The 19,863-nt window shown below is 47.7% G+C and overlaps 1 protein-coding gene across 1 annotated transcript in view; it reads right to left on the reverse strand.

The window, feature by feature from the left end:
* Nucleotides 1-19,863, reverse strand: part of cyfip1 (cytoplasmic FMR1 interacting protein 1) — a 96,535-nt gene that overhangs the window by 72,134 nt on the left and 4,538 nt on the right. Inside the window, exons 2-7 of the mRNA XM_045697505.1 lie at nucleotides 16,170-16,290; nucleotides 15,388-15,477; nucleotides 12,733-12,810; nucleotides 11,971-12,072; nucleotides 7,930-8,111; nucleotides 553-649 (exon numbers count right to left, since the gene is read on the reverse strand). Of these exons, the coding sequence (XP_045553461.1) occupies nucleotides 553-649; nucleotides 7,930-8,111; nucleotides 11,971-12,072; nucleotides 12,733-12,810; nucleotides 15,388-15,477; nucleotides 16,170-16,286 (666 nt within the window). The 5' untranslated portion in view covers nucleotides 16,287-16,290. The remainder of the gene's footprint in view (nucleotides 1-552; nucleotides 650-7,929; nucleotides 8,112-11,970; nucleotides 12,073-12,732; nucleotides 12,811-15,387; nucleotides 15,478-16,169; nucleotides 16,291-19,863) is intronic.

Genomic DNA, 19,863 nt, shown 5'->3' on the forward strand with positions numbered 1-19,863 from the left:
CTAGCTATTAATGCTGGAAGTGTAGCCAACCCTATTAAAATATTTATGTAATTATTATTAGCTAAAAAACAGTAATGTTGGCTGGTGATGTCATGGAGATCAAATGGCCAGGTGTGTGTGTGAGTGATCTTGTTGTGGTTGGCCAGGTGTGTGTGTTACCTGAGTGATCTTGTTGTGGTTGGCCAGGTGTGTGTGTGAGTGAGTGATCTTGTTGTGGTTGGCCAGGTGTGTGTGTTACCTGAGTGATCTTGTTGTGGTTGGCCAGGTGTGTGTGTTACCTGAGTGATCTTGTTGTGGTTGGCCAGGTGTGTGTGTTACCTGAGTGATCTTGTTGTGGTTGGCCAGGTAGGTTTTACCTGAGTGATCTTGTTGTGGTTGGCCAGGTAGGTTTTACCTGAGTGATCTTGTTGTGGTTGGCCAGGTGTGTGTGTTACCTGAGTGATCTTGTTGTGGTTGGCCAGGTAGGTTTTACCTGAGTGATCTTGTTGTGGTTGGCCAGGTGTGTGTGTTACCTGAGTGATCTTGTTGTGGTTGGCCAGGTGTGTGTGTTACCTGAGTGATCTTGTTGTGGTTGGCCAGAAACATGGAGAGGTTCTGAGACTCCTGGATGGACGAGGGTTCTGACATCTTCCTGAGGAACTGGGCAGCTCTACAGGGGGAGAGGAGAGGGAGGGAGGGAGGGAGGGAGGGAGGGAGGGAGGGAGGGAGGGAGGGAGGGAGGGAGGGAGGGAGGGAGGGAGGGAGGGAGGGAGGGGAGAGAGCAAAATTAAGGAAAGATTTGACAATGTACAGACTCATGGAGCATAACCTTGCTATTGAGAAATAGGCAGACCTGGCTCTCAAGAGAAGACAGGCTATGTGCACACTGCCCACAAAATGAGGTGGAAACTGAGCTGCACTTCCTAACCTCCTGCCCAATGTATGACCATGTTAGAGACACATATTTCCCTCAGATTACACAGATACACAAATGTATGACCATATATTACTTTAACAATGTAAACACACGTTTCACATGCTTTAACAATGTAAACACACGTTTCACATGCTTTAACAATGTAAACACACGTTTCACATGTCAATAAAGCCCCTTGAATTGAACTGAGGGGAGTGAGAGAGAGGGGGGGGGAGGAGAGGGAGGGAGGGAGAGAGAGAGGGGGAGAGGAGAGGGAGGGAGAGAGAGAGGGGGAGAGGAGAGGGAGGGAGGGGGGGGAGAGGAGAGAGAGAGAGAGGGGGAGAGGAGAGGGAGGGAGAGGGGGAGAGGAGAGGGAGGGAGAGAGGAGAGGGAGGGAGAGAGAGAGGGGGAGAGGAGAGGGAGGGAGAGAGAGAGGGGGAGAGGAGAGGGAGGGAGGGAGAGGGGGAGAGGAGAGGGAGGGAGAGAGAGAGGGGGAGAGGAGAGGGAGGGAGAGAGAGAGGGGGAGAGGAGAGGGAGGGAGAGAGAGAGGGGGAGAGGAGAGGGAGGGAGAGAGAGAGGGGGAGAGGAGAGGAGAGGGAGGGAGAGAGAGGGGGGGAGGAGAGGGAGGGAGAGAGGGAGAGGAGAGAGAGAGGGGGAGAGGAGAGGGAGGGAGAGAGAGAGGGAGGGAGAGAGAGAGGGGGAGAGGAGAGGGAGGGAGAGAGAGAGAGGGGGAGAGGAGAGGGAGGGAGAGAGAGAGGGGGAGAGGGAGAGAGAGAGGGGGAGAGGAGAGGGAGGGAGAGAGGGGGAGAGGAGAGGGAGGGAGAGAGAGAGAGAGGGGGGAGAGGAGAGGAGAGGGTGATAGAGAACAGAGAGACGAGCCCAGAAGGAGGTTATTCAACCAATATCAACACAGACAGACATGTTTTTTGTCTCTTCCTGTGGTGATTTCAATGACAAGGAATACGTCCAAAACTGAGGCTTGAATACACAATGTAAATGTTTATTACAACATCACGGTTCCCATAAAAATCAGCGTATGAGGTGAAAACAAAACAAACGTTTAACCCTGACCCATCAGCGTAAATCATCGGCACACCTGGCTTCTATTTCAACGAGAATTGCATATGTCACATGATTACGCAAAACTAAAACAGAACATCTATGAATCAGCAGAATAGAAAGCATGACCTCGATTAAATACCAAATATACAAAAGCAGAGAAATATCATAAATTATTGCTTTTAAATATTACCATGTGAACGTTTCCTCAGATTGTAGTTGTAGGGAGCTGGAGTGACCACTAGACGGAGGTATGGAATACCAATAACAGGAACTAGTTACTGAAAACCATGATATAACTATTCTTTATTCCTGCCTGATGGGTGGAGAGTTTTTAAATAGAACATCCACCTGCATTCTGTCTGGACAAGACTACGTTCAAAAAGACCACCCTTACGTGAAGGTTTATCTGCTGTATAGAACAGAAGGACATGGAGGAGACGGGCCTCTCAGAACCACCCTTACGTGAAGGTTTACCTGCTGTATTGAACAGAAGGACATGGAGGAGACGGGCCTCTCAGAACCACCCTTACGTGAAGGTTTATCTGCTGTATTGAACAGAAGGACATGGAGGAAACGGGCCTCTCAGAACCACCCTTACGTGAAGGTTTACCTGCTGTATAGAACAGAAGGACATGGAGGAGACGGGCCTCTCAGAACCACCCTTACGTGAAGGTTTATCTGCTGTATTGAACAGAAGGACATGGAGGAGACGGGCCTCTCAGAACCACCCTTACGTGAAGGTTTATCTGCTGTATAGAACAGAAGGACATGGAGGAAACGGGCCCCTCAGAACCACCCTTACGTGAAGGTTTACCTGCTGTATTGAACAGAAGGACATGGAGGAGACGGGCCTCTCAGAACCACCCTTACGTGAAGGTTTACTTGCTGTATTGAACAGAAGGACATGGAGGAGACGGGCCTCTCAGAACCACCCCTACGTGAAGATTTATCTGCTGTATTGAACAGAAAGACATGGAGGAGACGGGCCTCTCAGAACCACCCTTACGTGAAGGTTTACTTGCTGTATAGAACAGAAGGACATGGAGGAGACAGGGTGACCCGGACTCTGAGAAATGACAGCCCTATTATCATCATCACAGGAACTCGGTGCATTACTTACTAAACATGCTGCACACTGCCACTTGGCAGACAAAAATGGCCTCCTCCTTTAATAAAACTGCTTCACACTAGAGTGGCATCACCACTGCTACACCTCCAGGGGGCATGAGAGGGAGCAGGACAGAAGAGTTTTAACTTCCTTGGTGTCCACGTCACCAACGATCTATCATGGTCCAAACACACCAAGACAGTTGTGAAGAGACTGAAAAGATTTGGCATGGGGTCCTCAGATCCTCAAAAGGTTCTACAGCTGCACCATCGAGAGCATCCTGACTGGTTGCATCACTGCCTGGTATGGCAACTGCTCGGCATCTGACCGTAAGGCGCTACAGAGGGTAGTGTGTACGGCCCAGTACATCACTGGGGCCAAGCTTCCTGCCATCCTGGACCTATATAATAGGCTGTGTCAGAGGAAAGCCCATAAAATTGTCAGACTCCAGTCACCCAAGTCATAGACTGTTCTCTCTGCTACCGCACGGCAAGCGGTACCGGAGCGGCAAGTCTAGGTCCAAAAGGCTCCTCAACAGCTTCTACCCCCAAGCCATTAGACTGATGAACAATTCATAAAAATCACCACCGGACAATTTACATTGACCCCCCCCTTATACACTGCTGCTACTCGCTGTTAACTTTTCAGGGAAGTTAGAAACCAATATACACAGGCAGTTAGAAAAGCCAAGACTAGCTTTTTCAAGCAGAAATTTGCTTCCTGCAACACAAACTCAAAAAGTTCTGGGACACTGTAAAGTCCCTGGAGAATAAGAACACCTCCTCCCAGCTGCCCACTGCACTGAGGATAGGAAACTCTGTCACCACCGATAAATCCACTATAATTGAGAATTTCAATAAGCATTTTTCTACGGCTGGCCATGCTTTCCACCTGGCTACCCCAAACCCGGCCAACAGCACTGCACCCCCCACAGCTACTTGCCCAAGCCTTCCCCATTTCTCCTTCTCCCAAATCCAGTCAGCTGATGTTCTGAAAGAGCTGCAAAATCTGGACCCATACAAATCAGCTGGGCTTGACAATCTGGACCCTTTCTTTCTAAAATGATCTGCCGAAATTGTTGCAACCCCTATTACTAGCCTGTTCAACCTCTCTTTCGTGTCGTCTGAGATTCCAAAAGATTGGAAAGCAGCTGCTGTCATCCCCCTCTTCAAAGGAGGGGACACTCTTGACCCGAACTGCTACAGACCTATATCTATCCCGGATCTCAACCCCATTGCGCACGTCTGGGACCTTTTTGGATTTACTTATGTAAATGTGATATTTTCCGTTTTTAAATTTGCTAACATTTAAAATAGAAGAAAATGTTTTTACTTTGTCATTATGGGGTATTGTGTGTAGATTGATGAGGGGAAAAAAACATTTATTCTATTTTAGAATAAGGCTGTAACGTAACAAAACGTGGAAAAGTTCAAGGGGTCTGAATATTTTACGAATGCATATGTACATACAAAAAAATATATGGGGGATTGGAAATGATGCAGACAATTACATTGGTAGGAGCCACAATCTATCTGCAATATTAAATCTGATCTAAAAAAACAAAATAATAATAATAACATTTTAAATAGCCAGAGCCCAATGGCATGGGAAACCGGGCCCAGAATATTTTATACAATGTTTCCAGTTTGTTGCAGACAGGCCATGCATAGCCAATGTGATTTATAGGATGTTTATTTTGATCAGGATAGTTTCCACCTGCAGCCTGCATTGTTTTTTTTTTTTTGTTGGCTTTATGTAGGCAGTTTTTTTTTACATAGTTGGCAAAGTGGGTTCCTGAGTGGCGCAGCGGTCTAAGGCACTGCATCTCAGTGCTAGAGGCGTCACTACAGACCCTGGTTCGATTCCAGGCTGTATCACAACCGGCCATGATTAGGAGTCCCATAGGGCGACGCATAATTGGCCCAGCGTCGTCCGGGTTAGGGTTTAGCCGGGGTAGGCCGTCATTGTAATTAAGAATTTGTTGTTAACCTGTTATGGCTAGGGGGCAGTATTTTCACAGCCGGATAAAAAACGTACCCGATTTAATCTGATTATTACTCCTGCCCAGAAACTAGAATATGCATATAATTATTAGCTTTGGATAGAAAACACTTCAAAGTTTCTAAAACTGTTTGAATGGTGTCTGTGAGTATAACAGAACTCATTTGGCAGGCCAAAACCTGAGAAGATTCCATGCAGGAAGTGCCCTGTCTGACAATTTCTTGCCCTTCTTGATTATCTCTATCCATTACAGAGGATCTCTGCTGTTACGTGACACTTCCTACGGCTCCCATGGGCTCTCAGAAGGCGGCAAAAAGCTGAATCGTGGCTTTGCAGGCTCTGGCTGAAAAAAAGTAGCGCGTTTGGGTAGTGGCTGGTTACAGTACTGTGAGACTCAGGCGCGTGCCCGCGTCGACCCCATGCTTTGTTTCTTTCCTCTGTTTACCTAAACGCAGATTCCCGGTCGGAATATTATCGCTTTTTTACGAGAAAAATGGCATAAAAATGGATTTTAAACAGCGGTTGACATGCTTCGAAGTACGGTAATGGAATATTTAGAAATCTTTTGTCACGAATTGCGCCATGCTCGTGACCCTTCATTACCCTTTCGGATAGTGTCTTGAGCGCACGAACAAAACGCCGCTGTTTGGATATAACAATGGATTATTTTGAACCAAACCAACATTTGTTATTGAAGTAGCAGTCCTGGGAGTGCATTCTGATGAAGAGCACCAAAGGTAATCAAACTTTTCTAATAGTAAATCTGACTTTGGTGAGTGCTAAACTTGGTGGGTATCTAAATAGCTAGCCGTGATGGCTGGGCTATCTACTCAGAATATTGCAAAATGTGCTTTCACCGAAAAGCTATTTTAAAATCGGACACCTCGATTGCACAAAGGAGTTCTGTATCTATAATTCTTAAAATAATTGTTATGTTTTTTGTGAACGTTTATCGTGAGTAATTTAGTAAATTCACCGGAGGTTTGCGGGGGGTATGCTAGTTCTGAACGTCACATGCTAATGTAAAAAGCTGGTTTTTGATATAAATATGAACTTGATTGAACAAAACATGCATGTATTGTATAACATAATGTCCTAGGTGTGTCATCTGATGAAGATCAAAGGTTAGTGCTGCATTTAGCTGTGGTTTTGTTTTTTGTGACATTATATGCTAGCTTGAAAAATGGGTGTCTGATTATTTCTGGCTGGGTACTCTGCTGACATAATCTAATGTTTTGCTTTCGCTGTAAAGCCTTTTTGAAATCGGACAGTGTGGTTAGATAAAGGAGAGTCTTGTCTTTAAAATGCTGTGAAATAGTCATATGTTTGAAAAATGGAAGTTTTTGTATTTTAGAGGAATTTGTAATTCGCGCCACGCCTATCATTGGATATTGGAGCAGGTGTTCCGCTAGCGGAACGTCTAGATGTAAGAGGTTAACTGAATTGCCTAATTATATAAAGGTTCAATAAAAAAATTACAAAATTAGAAGTTACTTTAAGATTTGTATCATTTTCATGTAGATAGAATGTAGATTTTAAAATAGCTTTTCGGTGAAAGCACATTTTGCAATATTCTGAGAAGATAGCCCAGCCATCACGGCTAGCTATTTAGACACCCACCAAGTTTAGCCCTGACCAAACTCCGATTTACTATTAGAAAAATTGGATTACCTTTGCTGTTCTTCGTCAGAATGCACTCCCAGGACTTCTACTTCAATAACAAATGTTGGTTTGGTTCAAAATAATCCATAGTTATATCCAAATAGCGGCGTTTTGTTCGTGCGTTCAAGACACTATCCGAAGGGTAAATAAGGGTCACGCGCACAACGCATTTCGTGACAAAAAAATTCTAAATATTCCATTACCGTACTTCGAAGCATGTCAACCGCTGTTTAAAATCTATTTTTATGCCATTTTTCTCGTAAAAAAGCGATAATATTCCGACCGGGAAAGCGTGTTTACGTACAAAAGAGAGAGAAAATAAAAGCATGGGATCCCCTCGTGCACGAGCCTGAGTCTCATAGTACTGTGACTGGCCACTATCCAAACGCGCTAATGTTTTTCAGCCAGGGGCTGCCTCGATATCATTCAGCTTTTTGCCGCCTTCTGAGAGCCCATGGGAGCCGTAGGAAGTGTCACGTAACAGCAGAGATCCCCTGTAATGGACAGAGATAATCAAGAAGGCCAAGAAATGGTCAGACAGGGCACTTCCTGTTTGGAATCTTCTCAGGTTTTGGCCTGCCAAATGAGTTCTGTTATACTCACAGACACCATTCAAACAGTTTTAGAAACTTTGGAGTGTTTTCTATCCAAAGCTAATAATTATATGCATATTCTAGTTTCTGGGCAAGAGTAATAATCAGATTAAATTGGGTACGTTTTATATCCGGCCGTGAAAATACTGCCCCCTAGCCATAACAGGTTAAATGACTCACTACTGTAGTGGCTCTGGATCAGAGAGTCTGCTAAATGACTCACTACTGTAGTGGCTCTGGATCAGAGAGTCTACTAAATGACTCACTACTGTAGTGGCTCTGGATCAGAGAGTCTACTAAATGACTCACTACTGTAGTGGCTCTGGATCAGAGAGTCTACTAAATGACTCACTACTGTAGTGGCTCTGGATCAGAGAGTCTGCTAAATGACTCACTACTGTAGTGGCTCTGGATCAGAGAGTCTGCTAAATGACTCACTACTGTAGTGGCTCTGGATCAGAGACTACTGTGTGTGTGTGTGTGTGTGTGTGTGTGTGTGTGTGTGGTGTGTGTGTGTGTGTGTGTGTGTGTGTGTGTGTGTGCGCGCGTGCGTGCGTGCGTGCGTGCGTGTGTGTGTGTGTGTGTGCGTGCGTGCGTGCGTATAGTACCGTTTGTAGGCAGAGTGGTCGTTCTTGACGCTACACTTCATGTTCTTGAGTTCGTCGAGCACAGCGAACATGTTAATGAACTTCCCCAAGGTGAGGAGGTAGGCCTCAGAGACAAAGTCTTTCCTCCTTTCAGCGTGGCAGAGACGACGCACCTCCCCGCAGAACCGGTCTATAGCCGTTCGCTGAAGAGGAGAAACGGAGGGTCACTATCGAGCACATTAAAGATGCATTGCTTTAATAGGGCCAACTGAGTAAAATAGAACTACCATGACTGCAACATGGAAAAACGGTATTAAATGTGTATACAATGTTACACAGTGACCAGTGTTTTCCACTTCATTAATTAACTAGGCTTCTTTTCATTTAAAATTTTCAATTCGCCAGTCACCCAACAGGTCACCCAGCCCCCACCACCCAACAGGTCGCCCAGCCCACACCACCACCCAACAGGTCACCCAGCCCACACCACCCAACAGGTCACCCAGCCCACACCACCCAACAGGTCAACCAGCCCACACCACCACCCAACAGGTCACCCAGCCCACACCACCAAACAGGTCACCCAGCCCCCACCACCCAACAGGTCACCCAGCCCACACCACCCAACAGGTCACCCAGCCCACACCACCAAACAGGTCACCCAGCCCCCACCACCCAACAGGTCACCCAGCCCACACCACCAAACAGGTCACCCAGCCCACACCACCCAACAGGTCACCCAGCCCACACCACCCAACAGGTCACCCAGCCCCCACCACCAAACAGGTCGCCCAGCCCACACCACCAAACAGGTCACCCAGCCCACACCACCAAACAGGTCACCCAGCCCACACCACCAAACAGGTCACCCAGCCCACACCACCAAACAGGTCACCCAGCCCACACCACCCAACAGGTCACCCAGCCCCCACCACCAAACAGGTCACCCAGCCCCCACCACCAAACAGGTCACCCAGCCCACACCACCGAACAGGTCGCCCAGCCCACACCACCAAACAGGTCACCCAGCCCACACCACCAAACAGGTCACCCAGCCCACACCACCCAACAGGTCACCCAGCCCCCACCACCAAACAGGTCACCCAGCCCACACCACCAAACAGGTCACCCAGCCCACACCACCAAACAGGTCACCCAGCCCACACCACCCAACAGGTCACCCAGCCCCCACCACCCAACAGGTCACCCAGCCCACACCACCCAACAGGTCACCCAGCCCACACCACCAAACAGGTCACCCAGCCCCCACCACCCAACAGGTCACCCAGCCCCCACCACCCAACAGGTCACCCAGCCCACACCACCCAACAGGTCACCCAGCCCCCACCACCCAACAGGTCACCCAGCCCCCACCACCACCCAACAGGTCACCCAGCCCCCACCACCACCCAACAGGTCACCCAGCCCCCACCACCACCCAACAGGTCACCCAGCCCACACCACCAAACAGGTCACCCAGCCCACACCACCCAACAGGTCACCCAGCCCACACCACCAAACAGGTCACCCAGCCCACACCACCACCAAACAGGTCACCCAGCCCACACCACCAAACAGGTCACCCAGCCCACACCACCAAACAGGTCACCCAGCCCACACCACCCAACAGGTCACCCAGCCCCCACCACCCAACAGGTCACCCACACCACCACCAAACAGGTCACCCAGCCCACACCACCAAACAGGTCACCCAGCCCCCACCACCCAACAGGTCACCCACACCACCCAACAGGTCACCCACACCACCACCAAACAGGTCACCCAGCCCACACCACCCAACAGGTCACCCAGCCCACACCACCAAACAGGTCACCCAGCCCACACCACCAAACAGGTCACCCACACCACCACCACCAAACAGGTCACCCAGCCCACTACCCTCTCAGCCAAGGCACATGAATACACGCAGAACAGGTAGCCTACATTCAATATTAGTTTTCACAGATCGTGTGACATTAAACACTAGCCTTCTTTCCTTACATGAATGACATTAACGACAGTGTTATTTGTCAATAAAGCATTTAACAAATGAATTAAAACATTGAACTTAAACCCTGTACGAATTCGTGGATCATGGAGAACTCCAAGAAAACAAATAAATCCCAAACCCTATGAAGTCTTAATCCGGCCCTGCATTTAGCTCCCAAATACTGGTAGATAAATAAATCCCAAACCCTATGATGTCTTAATCCGACCCTGCATTTAGCTCCCAAATACTGGTAGATAAATAAATCCCAAACCCTATGAAGTCTTAATCCGACCCTGCATTTAGCTCCCAAATACTGGTAGATAAATAAATCCCAAACCCTATGAAGTCTTAATCCGGCCCTGCATTTAGCTCCCAAATACTGGTAGATAAATAAATCCCAAACCCTATGATGTCTTAATCCGGCCCTGCATTTAGCTCCCAAATACTGGTAGATAAATAAATCCCAAACCCTATGAAGTCTTAATCCGGCCCTGCATTTAGCTCCCAAATACTGGTAGATAAATAAATCCCAAACCCTATGAAGTCTTAATCCGGCCCTGCATTTAGCTCCCAAATACTGGTAGATAAATAAATCCCAAACCCTATGATGTCTTAATCCGACCCTGCATTTAGCTCCCAAATACTGGTAGATAAATAAATCCCAAACCCTATGATGTCTTAATCCGACCCTGCATTTAGCTCCCAAATACTGGTAGATAAATAAATCCCAAACCCTATGAAGTCTTAATCCGACCCTGCATTTAGCTCCCAAATACTGGTAGATAAATAAATCCCAAACCCTATGATGTCTTAATCCGACCCTGCATTTAGCTCCCAAATACTGGTAGGATAAATAAATCCCAAACCCTATGATGTCTTAATCCGGCCCTGCATTTAGCTCCCAAATACTGGTAGATAAATAAATCCCAAACCCTATGAAGTCTTAATCCGGCCCTGCATTTAGCTCCCAAATACTGGTAGATAAATAAATCCCAAACCCTATGATGTCTTAATCCGACCCTGCATTTAGCTCCCAAATACTGGTAGATAAATAAATCCCAAACCCTATGATGTCTTAATCCGGCCCTGCATTTAGCTCCCAAATACTGGTAGATAAATAAATCCCAAACCCTATGATGTCTTAATCCGACCCTGCATTTAGCTCCCAAATACTGGTAGATAAATAAATCCCAAACCCTATGATGTCTTAATCCGACCCTGCATTTAGCTCCCAAATACTGGTAGATAAATAAATCCCAAACCCTATGATGTCTTAATCCGACCCTGCATTTAGCTCCCAAATACTGGTAGATAAATAAATCCCAAACCCTATGAAGTCTTAATCCGGCCCTGCATTTAGCTCCCAAATACTGGTAGATAAATAAATCCCAAACCCTATGATGTCTTATTCCGACCCTGCATTTAGCTCCCAAATACTGGTAGATAAATAAATCCCAAACCCTATGATGTCTTAATCCGACCCTGCATTTAGCTCCCAAATACTGGTAGGATAAATAAATCCCAAACCCTATGAAGTCTTAATCCGACCCTGCATTTAGCTCCCAAATACTGGTAGATAAATAAAGCCCTATGAAGTCTTAATCCGGCCCTGCATTTAGCTCCCAAATACTGGTAGATAAATAAAGCCCAGGCCCTATGATGTCTTAATCCGGCCCTGCATTTAGCTCCCAAATACTGGTAGGATACTGCTGCTTTTTGCCGATTCACTGCAGATAAATTCAAAAACATTCGATGAAGACGTTGAATCCTCACTGCAGGAACAATAGGTAGTGGAGAGAAAGCATCATTCTGCAGTACCAATAACAGAATTTTTTGCAAAATCAACAATTGCCCCTCATGTTATGCGATGGTTTGCATTTTTGACCCAGGGATGTGTGTGCTTTAGGGACTTTTAACAGAATGTGACTGGCAGAACGGGTGTTGTATGTGGAGGATGAGGGCTGCAGTAGATATCTCAGATCTGTGAGGCCTAAGAGGGTTTTATAAATAAGGTCTGGTTGGTGTGACAGAGAGAGAGAGAGGTGAGGGTACCTCCGGCTGATTGGTGTTACCTGGAAGTACATAAAGTTCATGAGCTTGGTGACCTCAGGCTCCAGCACCTCCACTGTCTTCTCATAGATCTCCACTCTGTTGGGCTGTTCATTACACTTCACCTGATAGAGGACGGAAGACACGGGGAATCATGAGCAATACACTCATTACACTTCACCTGATAGAGGAAGGAAGACACGGGGAATCATGAGCAATACACTCATTACACTTCACCTGATAGAGGAAGGAAGACACGGGGAATCATGAGCAATACACTCATTACACTTCACCTGATAGAGGACGGAAGACACGGGGAATCATGAGCAATACACTCATTACACTTCACCTGATAGAGGAAGGAAGACACGGGGAATCATGAGCAATACACACGGGGAATCATGAGCAATATACACGGGGGATCATGAGCAATACACATGGGGGGGATCATGAGCAATGTCGTTGCATGAAGATCCACAATAGTTTGCAACTACAATGAAAAAATGGATTGCAATGTTAGAGTTATGTAGAGTATCAGATCAGCCTCAGCCATGATAGCAGGGATAGCATTAGAGCAGTATATCAGTCAGCCATGCTGTGGTTACCTGTGGGATAGCATTAGAGCAGTATATCAGTCAGCCATGAGGTGGTTACCTGTGGGATAGCGTGAGAGCAGTATATCAGTCAGCCATGAGGTGGTTACCTGTGGGATAGCGTGAGAGCAGTATATCAGTCAGCCTGGGATAGCAAAAGAGCAGTATATCAGTCAGCCATGCTGTGGTTACCTGTGGGATCGCGCGAGAGCAGCTCCTCCACGTGTACAGCATCACAGCATACTCCTGGCCCTCCTCCAGCATCTCATTCTGAGGGAAGACATTTAAAAGGCTCTCAAACACAATACAGCTACTAGCCTCTCAGAGGTTCAATACAGCTACTAGCCTCTCAGAGGTTCAATACAGCTACTAGCCTCTCTGAGGTTCAATACAGCTACTAGCCTCTCTGAGGTTCAATACAGCTACTAGCCTCTCTGAGGTTCAATACAGCTACTAGCCTCTCTGAGGTTCAATACAGCTACTAGCCTCTCAGAGGTTCAATACAGCTACTAGCCTCTCAGAGGTTCAATACAGCTACTAGCCTCTCAGAGGTACAATACAGCTACTAGCCTCTCAGAGGTACAATACAGCTACTAGCCTCTCAGAGGTTCAATACAGCTACTAGCCTCTCAGAGGTTCAATACAGCTACTAGCCTCTCAGAGGTTCAATACAGCTACTAGCCTCTCAGAGGTTCAATACAGCTACTGCCCTCCCTCTCAGCGGTTCAATACAGCTACTAGCCTCTCAGAGGTTCAATACAGCTACTAGCCTCTCAGAGGTTCAATACAGCTACTAGCCTCTCAGAGGTTCAATACAGCTACTGCCCTCTCTCTCAGCGGTTCAATACAGCTACTAGCCTCTCAGAGGTTCAATACAGCTACTAGCCTCTCAGAGGTTCAATACAGCTACTAGCCTCTCAGAGGTTCAATACAGCTACTAGCCTCTCAGAGGTTCAATACAGCTACTAGCCTCTCAGAGGTACAATACAGCTACCAGCCTCTCAGAGGTACAATACAGCTACTAGCCTCTCAGAGGTACAATACAGCTACTAGCCTCTCAGAGGTTCAATACAGCTACTAGCCTCTCAGAGGTTCAATACAGCTACTGCCCTCTCTCTCAGCGGTTCAATACAGCTACTAGCCTCTCAGAGGTTCAATACAGCTACTAGCCTCTCAGAGGTTCAATACAGCTACTAGCCTCTCAGAGCTTCAATACAGCTACTAGCCTCTCAGAGGTACAATACAGCTACCAGCCTCTCAGAGGTTCAATACAGCTACTAGCCTCTCAGAGGTACAATACAGCTACTAGCCTCTCAGAGGTTCAATACAGCTACTAGCCTCTCAGAGCTTCAATACAGCTACTAGCCTCTCAGAGGTACAATACAGCTACTAGGCTCTCAGAGGTTCAATACAGCTACTAGCCTCTCAGAGCTTCAATACAGCTACTAGCCTCTCTCTCTCAGAGGTTGCTGAGGTATTGTAGTGCTTCAGTGCATTCAGAGCAGCCCTGGTCCCTGTGACTGCTTGTCTGACTAGATGACTGGTTGGCTGACTGACTGGCTGACTGACTAGCTGACTGGTTGGCTGCCTCGTTGGCTGGCTGGTTGGTTGGCTGGCTGGCTGCCTGGTTGGTTGGCTGTCTGGATAGCTGACTGGTTGGCTGACTGACTGACTAGCTGACTGGTTGGCTGCCTGGCTGGCTGCCTGGTTGGTTGGCTGTCTGGATAGCTGACTGGTTGGCTGCCTGGTTGGTTGGTTGGCTGTCTGGATAGCTGACTGGCTGGCTACCTGGTTGGCTGTCTGGTTGGTTGGCTGGCTGTCTGGATAGCTGACTGGTTGGCTGCCTGGTTGGCTGCCTGGTTGGTTGGTTGGCTGTCTGGATAGCTGACTGGTTGGCTGTCTGGTTGGCTGTCTGGTTGGTTGGCTGGCTGACTAGCTGACTGCCTGGTTGTCTGACTGGTTGGTTGGCTGGCAGCCTGGTTACAAAGTGCTGTTTGATAGAGCCTTGGCAGGTGGGCAGGCGCTCTGAAACATCACTAACTGAGTACAAAGCACCACTATTCACCATTATTCCCCTCCTAAAGCAGACATGTCACAGTGCAGCAGAGAGACCTGGGAAGTGTCCCAAATGCCATTCTATTCCCTATATAGTGCACTACTTTAGACCAGAACCCTATATAGTGCACTAATTTAGACCAGAGCCATAGGGGTCTATATAGGGAATAGGGTGCCATTTGTGATGCGGACCAAGAGGTTGGCCTGGGTCCTCGTTCCTGTCACAGGGACACAGCCAAGTCTCCTCAGGCTTATTTCACCCATATAAACCCTAATAAATCCTTATTTCACCCATATAAACCCTTATTTCACCCATATAAACCATCTCACCAGCTCTCTTTCTAACTCTACCCTTCCTTCTCTCTCTCTAACTCTACCCTTCTCTTGTCCCTGTTCTGGGGACTTAGTCTCCCATGTGAAAGTATCAACAGACTAGAGCGTTTAGAGGAAGTTAATGAACTGAGTTTATTCATTCCAAAAGGCATAACGAATACATTTTCAATCTATTCATGAGGCTACGACTGGTCCTCACCATGCTAGAGTGGACGGTGGCCTGCTCGATATATCTGGAGACTGGTCCTCACCATGCTAGAGTGGACGGTGGCCTGCTCGATATATCTGGAGACTGGTCCTCACCATGCTAGAGTGGACGGTGGCCTGCTCGATATATCTGGAGACTGGTCCTCACCATGCTAGAGTGGACGGTGGCCTGCTCGATATATCTGGAGACTGGTCCTCACCATGCTAGAGTGGACGGTGGCCTGCTCGATATATCTGGAAACTGGTACTCACCATGCTAGAGTGGACGGTGGCCTGCTCGATATATCTGGCGATCCCCGTCACAAAGGCATTACGGTCTTCAAAGTTGGTGTTGAAGTTGGGCTGTGCAAAGAGATGGGATGTTAGATTGGAATCAAAGGAATTCTACCAGCGAGCTCTGTGCATGGTGGTGTACAGACACGGTGCAAAGGAATACTGTAATTACCTGGTACATGAAGGAGCAGGCCAGGGGCTCGATGCAGGGCTGCTGGTCTGGGAACAGTTCTTACCTGGTACATGAGGGAGGAGGACAGGGGCTCGATGCTGGTCTGGGAACAGTTCTTACCTGGTACATGAGGGAGCAGGCCAGGGGCTCGATGCAGGGCTGCTGGTCTGAGAACAGTTCTTACCTGGTACATGAGGGAGGAGGACAGGGTGGTCTGGGAACAGTTCTTACCTGGTACATGAGGGAGCAGGGCAGGGACTCGATGCAGGGCTGCTGGTCTGAGAACAGTTCTTACCTGGTACATGAGGGAGCAGGCCAGGGGCTCGATGCAGGGCTGCTGGTCTGAGAACAGTTCTTTCCTGGTACATGAGGGAGCAGGACAGGGCTGCTGGTCTGGGAACAGTTCTTACCTGGTACATGAGGGAGCAGGGCAGGGACTCGATGCAGGGCTGCTGGTCTGAGAACAGTTCTTACCTGGTACATGAGGGAGCAGGCCAGGGGCTCGATGCAAGGCTGCTGGTCTGAGAACAGTTCTTTCCTGGTACATGAGGGAGGAGGACAGGGCTGCTGGTCTGGGAACAGTTCGTACCTGGTACATGAGGGAGCAGGGCAGGGGCTCGATGCAGGGCTGCTGGTCTGGGAGAGGCAGCTCCTCCAGAAGGTCCACATTGGACAAAGCATCCTCCAGGGTCACCGTGGACGCCATGATGCTGCTGGAACAACCCACAGATATAGGGGTTAGAGATAGGATGCTGCTGCTGGAACAACCCACAGATATAGGGGTTAGAGATAGGATGCTGCTGCTGGAACAACCCACAGATATAGGAGTTAGAGATAGGATGCTGCTGGAACAACCCACAGATATAGGGGTTAGAGATAGGATGCTGCTGGAACAACCCACAGATATAGGGGTTAGAGATAGGATGCTGCTGGAACAACCCACAGATATAGGGGTTAGAGATAGGATGCTGCTGGAACAACCCACAGATATAGGGGTTAGAGATAGGATGCTGCTGGAACAACCCACAGATATAGGAGTTAGAGATAGGATGCTGCTGGAACAACCCACAGATAAGACGGCGCCGGAGAGGAAGTCTTATGTGTCCCCGACCTATTGTGTTATTTGGTTTGTTTATTTGCAACTTATTGTTTTACTTATTTTGTACATAATGTTGCAGTTACCGTTCTCTTATGACCGGAAATAACTTCTAGACATCAGGGCTGCGATTACTCACCACGGACAAGTAGAATCCTTTTTTTTCCTTTCACGACTCTGACCGACGCAAAGGATATACTGCTTTCTCGCGGAAGATTAAACTACCAACTGGACATTCAAAACTGTTACATCTTATGCTTCACGGAGTCGTGGCTGAACGACGACACTATCAGTAAGTAAGGAAAGGCGGGATACCTAGTCAGTTGTACAACTGAATGCCTTCAACTGAAATGTGTCTTCCGCATTTAACCCAACCCCTCTGAATCAGAGAGGTGCCTTGGGGGGTTGCCTTAATCGACATCCACATCTTCGGCGCCCGGGGAACAGTGGGTTAACTGCCTTGTTCAGGGGCAGAATGACAGATCTGTACCTTGTCAGCTTGGGGATTCGAACTTGCAACCTTTCAGTTATTAACTCAACGCTCTAACCACTAGGCAACCCTGCCGCCAGGGTGGCTAGTTACACGCTATACTGGCAGGATAGAACAGCAGCGTCTGGTAAGACAAAGGGCGGTGGACTGTGTAGTTTTGTAAATAACAGCTGGTGCACGATATCTAAGGAAGTCTCGAGTTATTGCTCGCCTAAGGTAGAGTATCTCATGATAAACTGTAGACCACACTATCTACCGAGAGAGTTTTCATCTGTATTTTTCGTAGCTGTCTATTTACCACCACAGACCGATGCTGGCACTAAGACAGCATTGAATGAGCTGTATACCGCCATAAGCAAACAAGATAACGCTCACCCAGAGGCGACGCTCCTAGTAGCCGGGGACTTTAATGCAGGGAAACTTTACCAAATTTCTATCAACATGTTAAATGTGCAGTGATTTAAAAAAAGGTGGTCAGATGAAGCAGATGCTAAACTACAGGACTGTTTTGCTATCACAGACTGGAACATGTTCCGGGATTCTTCCGATGGCATTGAGGAGTACACCACCTCAGTCATTGGCTTCATCAATAAGTGCATTGATGACGTCGTCCCCACTGTGACTGTACGTACTTACCCCAACCAGAAGCCATGGATTTCAGGCAACATTTGCACTGAGCTAAAGGGTAGAGCTGCCGCTTTCAAGGAGCGGGACTCTAACCCGGAAGCTTATAAGAAATCCTGCTATGCACTGCGGCGAACCATCAAACAGGCAAAGCATCAATACAGGACTAAGATCGAATCGTACTACACCGGCTCTGACGCTCGGCGGATGTGGCAGGGCTTGCAAACTATTACAGACTACAAATGGAAGCACAGCTGAGAGCTGCCCAGTGACATGAGCATACCAGACGAGCTAAACTACTTCTATGCTCGCTTCGAGGCAAATAACACTGAAACATGCATGAGAGCACCAGCTGTACCGGAAGACTGTGTCATCACGCTCTCCGCCGCCGATGTGAGTAAGACCAGGTCAACATTCACAAGGCCGCTGGGCCAGACGGATAACCAGGACGTGTACTGTGAGCATGCGCTGACCAACTGGCAAGTGTCTTCACTGACATTTTCAACCTCTCCCTGTCCGAGTCTGTAATACCGACATGTTTTAAGCAGACCACCATAGTCCCTGTGCCCAAGACCATTAAGGTGACCTGCCTAAATGACTACCAACCCGTAGCACTCACGTCTGTAGCCATGAAGTGCTTTGAAAGGCTGGTCCTGGCTCACATCAACACCATCCCAGAAACCCTAGACTCACTCCAATTTGCATACCGCATCAACAGATCCACAGATGATGCAATCTCTATTGCACTACACACTGCCCTTTCCCACCTGGACAAAAGGAACACCTATGTGAGAATGCTATTCATTGACTACAGCTCAGCGTTCAACACCATAGTGCCCTCAAAGCTCATCACTAAGCTAAGGACCCTGGGACTAAACAACTCCCTCTGCAACTGGATCCTGGACTTCCTGACGGGCCGCCCCCAGGTGGTAAGGGTAGATAACAACACATCCGCCATGCTGATCCTCAACACAGGGGCCCCTCAGGGGTGCGTGCTCAGTCCCCTCCTGTACTTCCTGTTCACCCACGACTGCACGGCCAGGCACGACTCCAACACCATCATTACATTTGCAGACGACACAACAGTGGTAGGCCTGATCACGACAACGACGAGACAGCCTATAGGGAGGAGGTCAGAAACCTGGCCGGGTGGTGCCAGGACAACAACCTCTCCCTCAACGTGATCAAGACAAAGGAGATGATTGTAGACTACAGGAAAAGGAGGACCGAGCACGCCCCCATTCTCATCGACAGGGCTGTAGTAGAGCAGGTTGAGAGCTTCAAGTTCCTTGGTGTCCACATCACCAACAAACTAACATGGACCAAGCACACCAAGACAGTCGTGAAGAGGGCACGACAGAACCAATTAATTACGGCCGATTTCAAGTTTTCATAACAATCGGTAACCGGCCTTTTTGGACGCCGATTATGGCTGATTACCTTGCAATCCATGAGGAAACTGCATGGCAGACTGACCACCTGTTACGCGAGTGCAGCGTCAAAAGGACCTTGTGGCTGTAATGAGCCAAGGTAAGGTGCTAGCTAGCATTAAACTTATCTTATAAAAAAAACAATCAATCTTCACATAATTACTAGTTAACTACACATGGTTGATGATATTACTAGGTTAACTAGCTTGTCCTGCGTTGCATATAATCAAAGCGGTGCCTGTTAATTTATCATTGAATCACAGCCTACTTCGCCAAACGGGTGATTTAACAAGCACATTCACGAAAAAAATCACTGTCGTTGCACCAATGTACCTAACCATAAACATCAATGCCTTTCTTAAAATCATTACACAGAAGTATATATTTTTAAACCTGCATATTTAGTTAAAAGAAATTCATGTTAGCGGGCAATATTAACCAGGGAAATTGATGTCACTTGTCTTGTGTTCAGTACAAGCAGAGTCAGGGTATATGCAACAGTTTGGGCCGCCTGGCTCGTTGCGAACTGTGTTTCTGCCTAACAAAGACCGAAATTAATTTGCCAATGACATAACATTGAAGGTTGTGCAATGTAACAGAAATATTTAGACTTATGGATGCCACCCGTTTGACAAAATACAGA

This window comes from Salmo salar, chromosome ssa16 (assembly GCF_905237065.1).
Source record: "Salmo salar chromosome ssa16, Ssal_v3.1, whole genome shotgun sequence".
Taxonomy (NCBI): domain Eukaryota; kingdom Metazoa; phylum Chordata; class Actinopteri; order Salmoniformes; family Salmonidae; genus Salmo; species Salmo salar.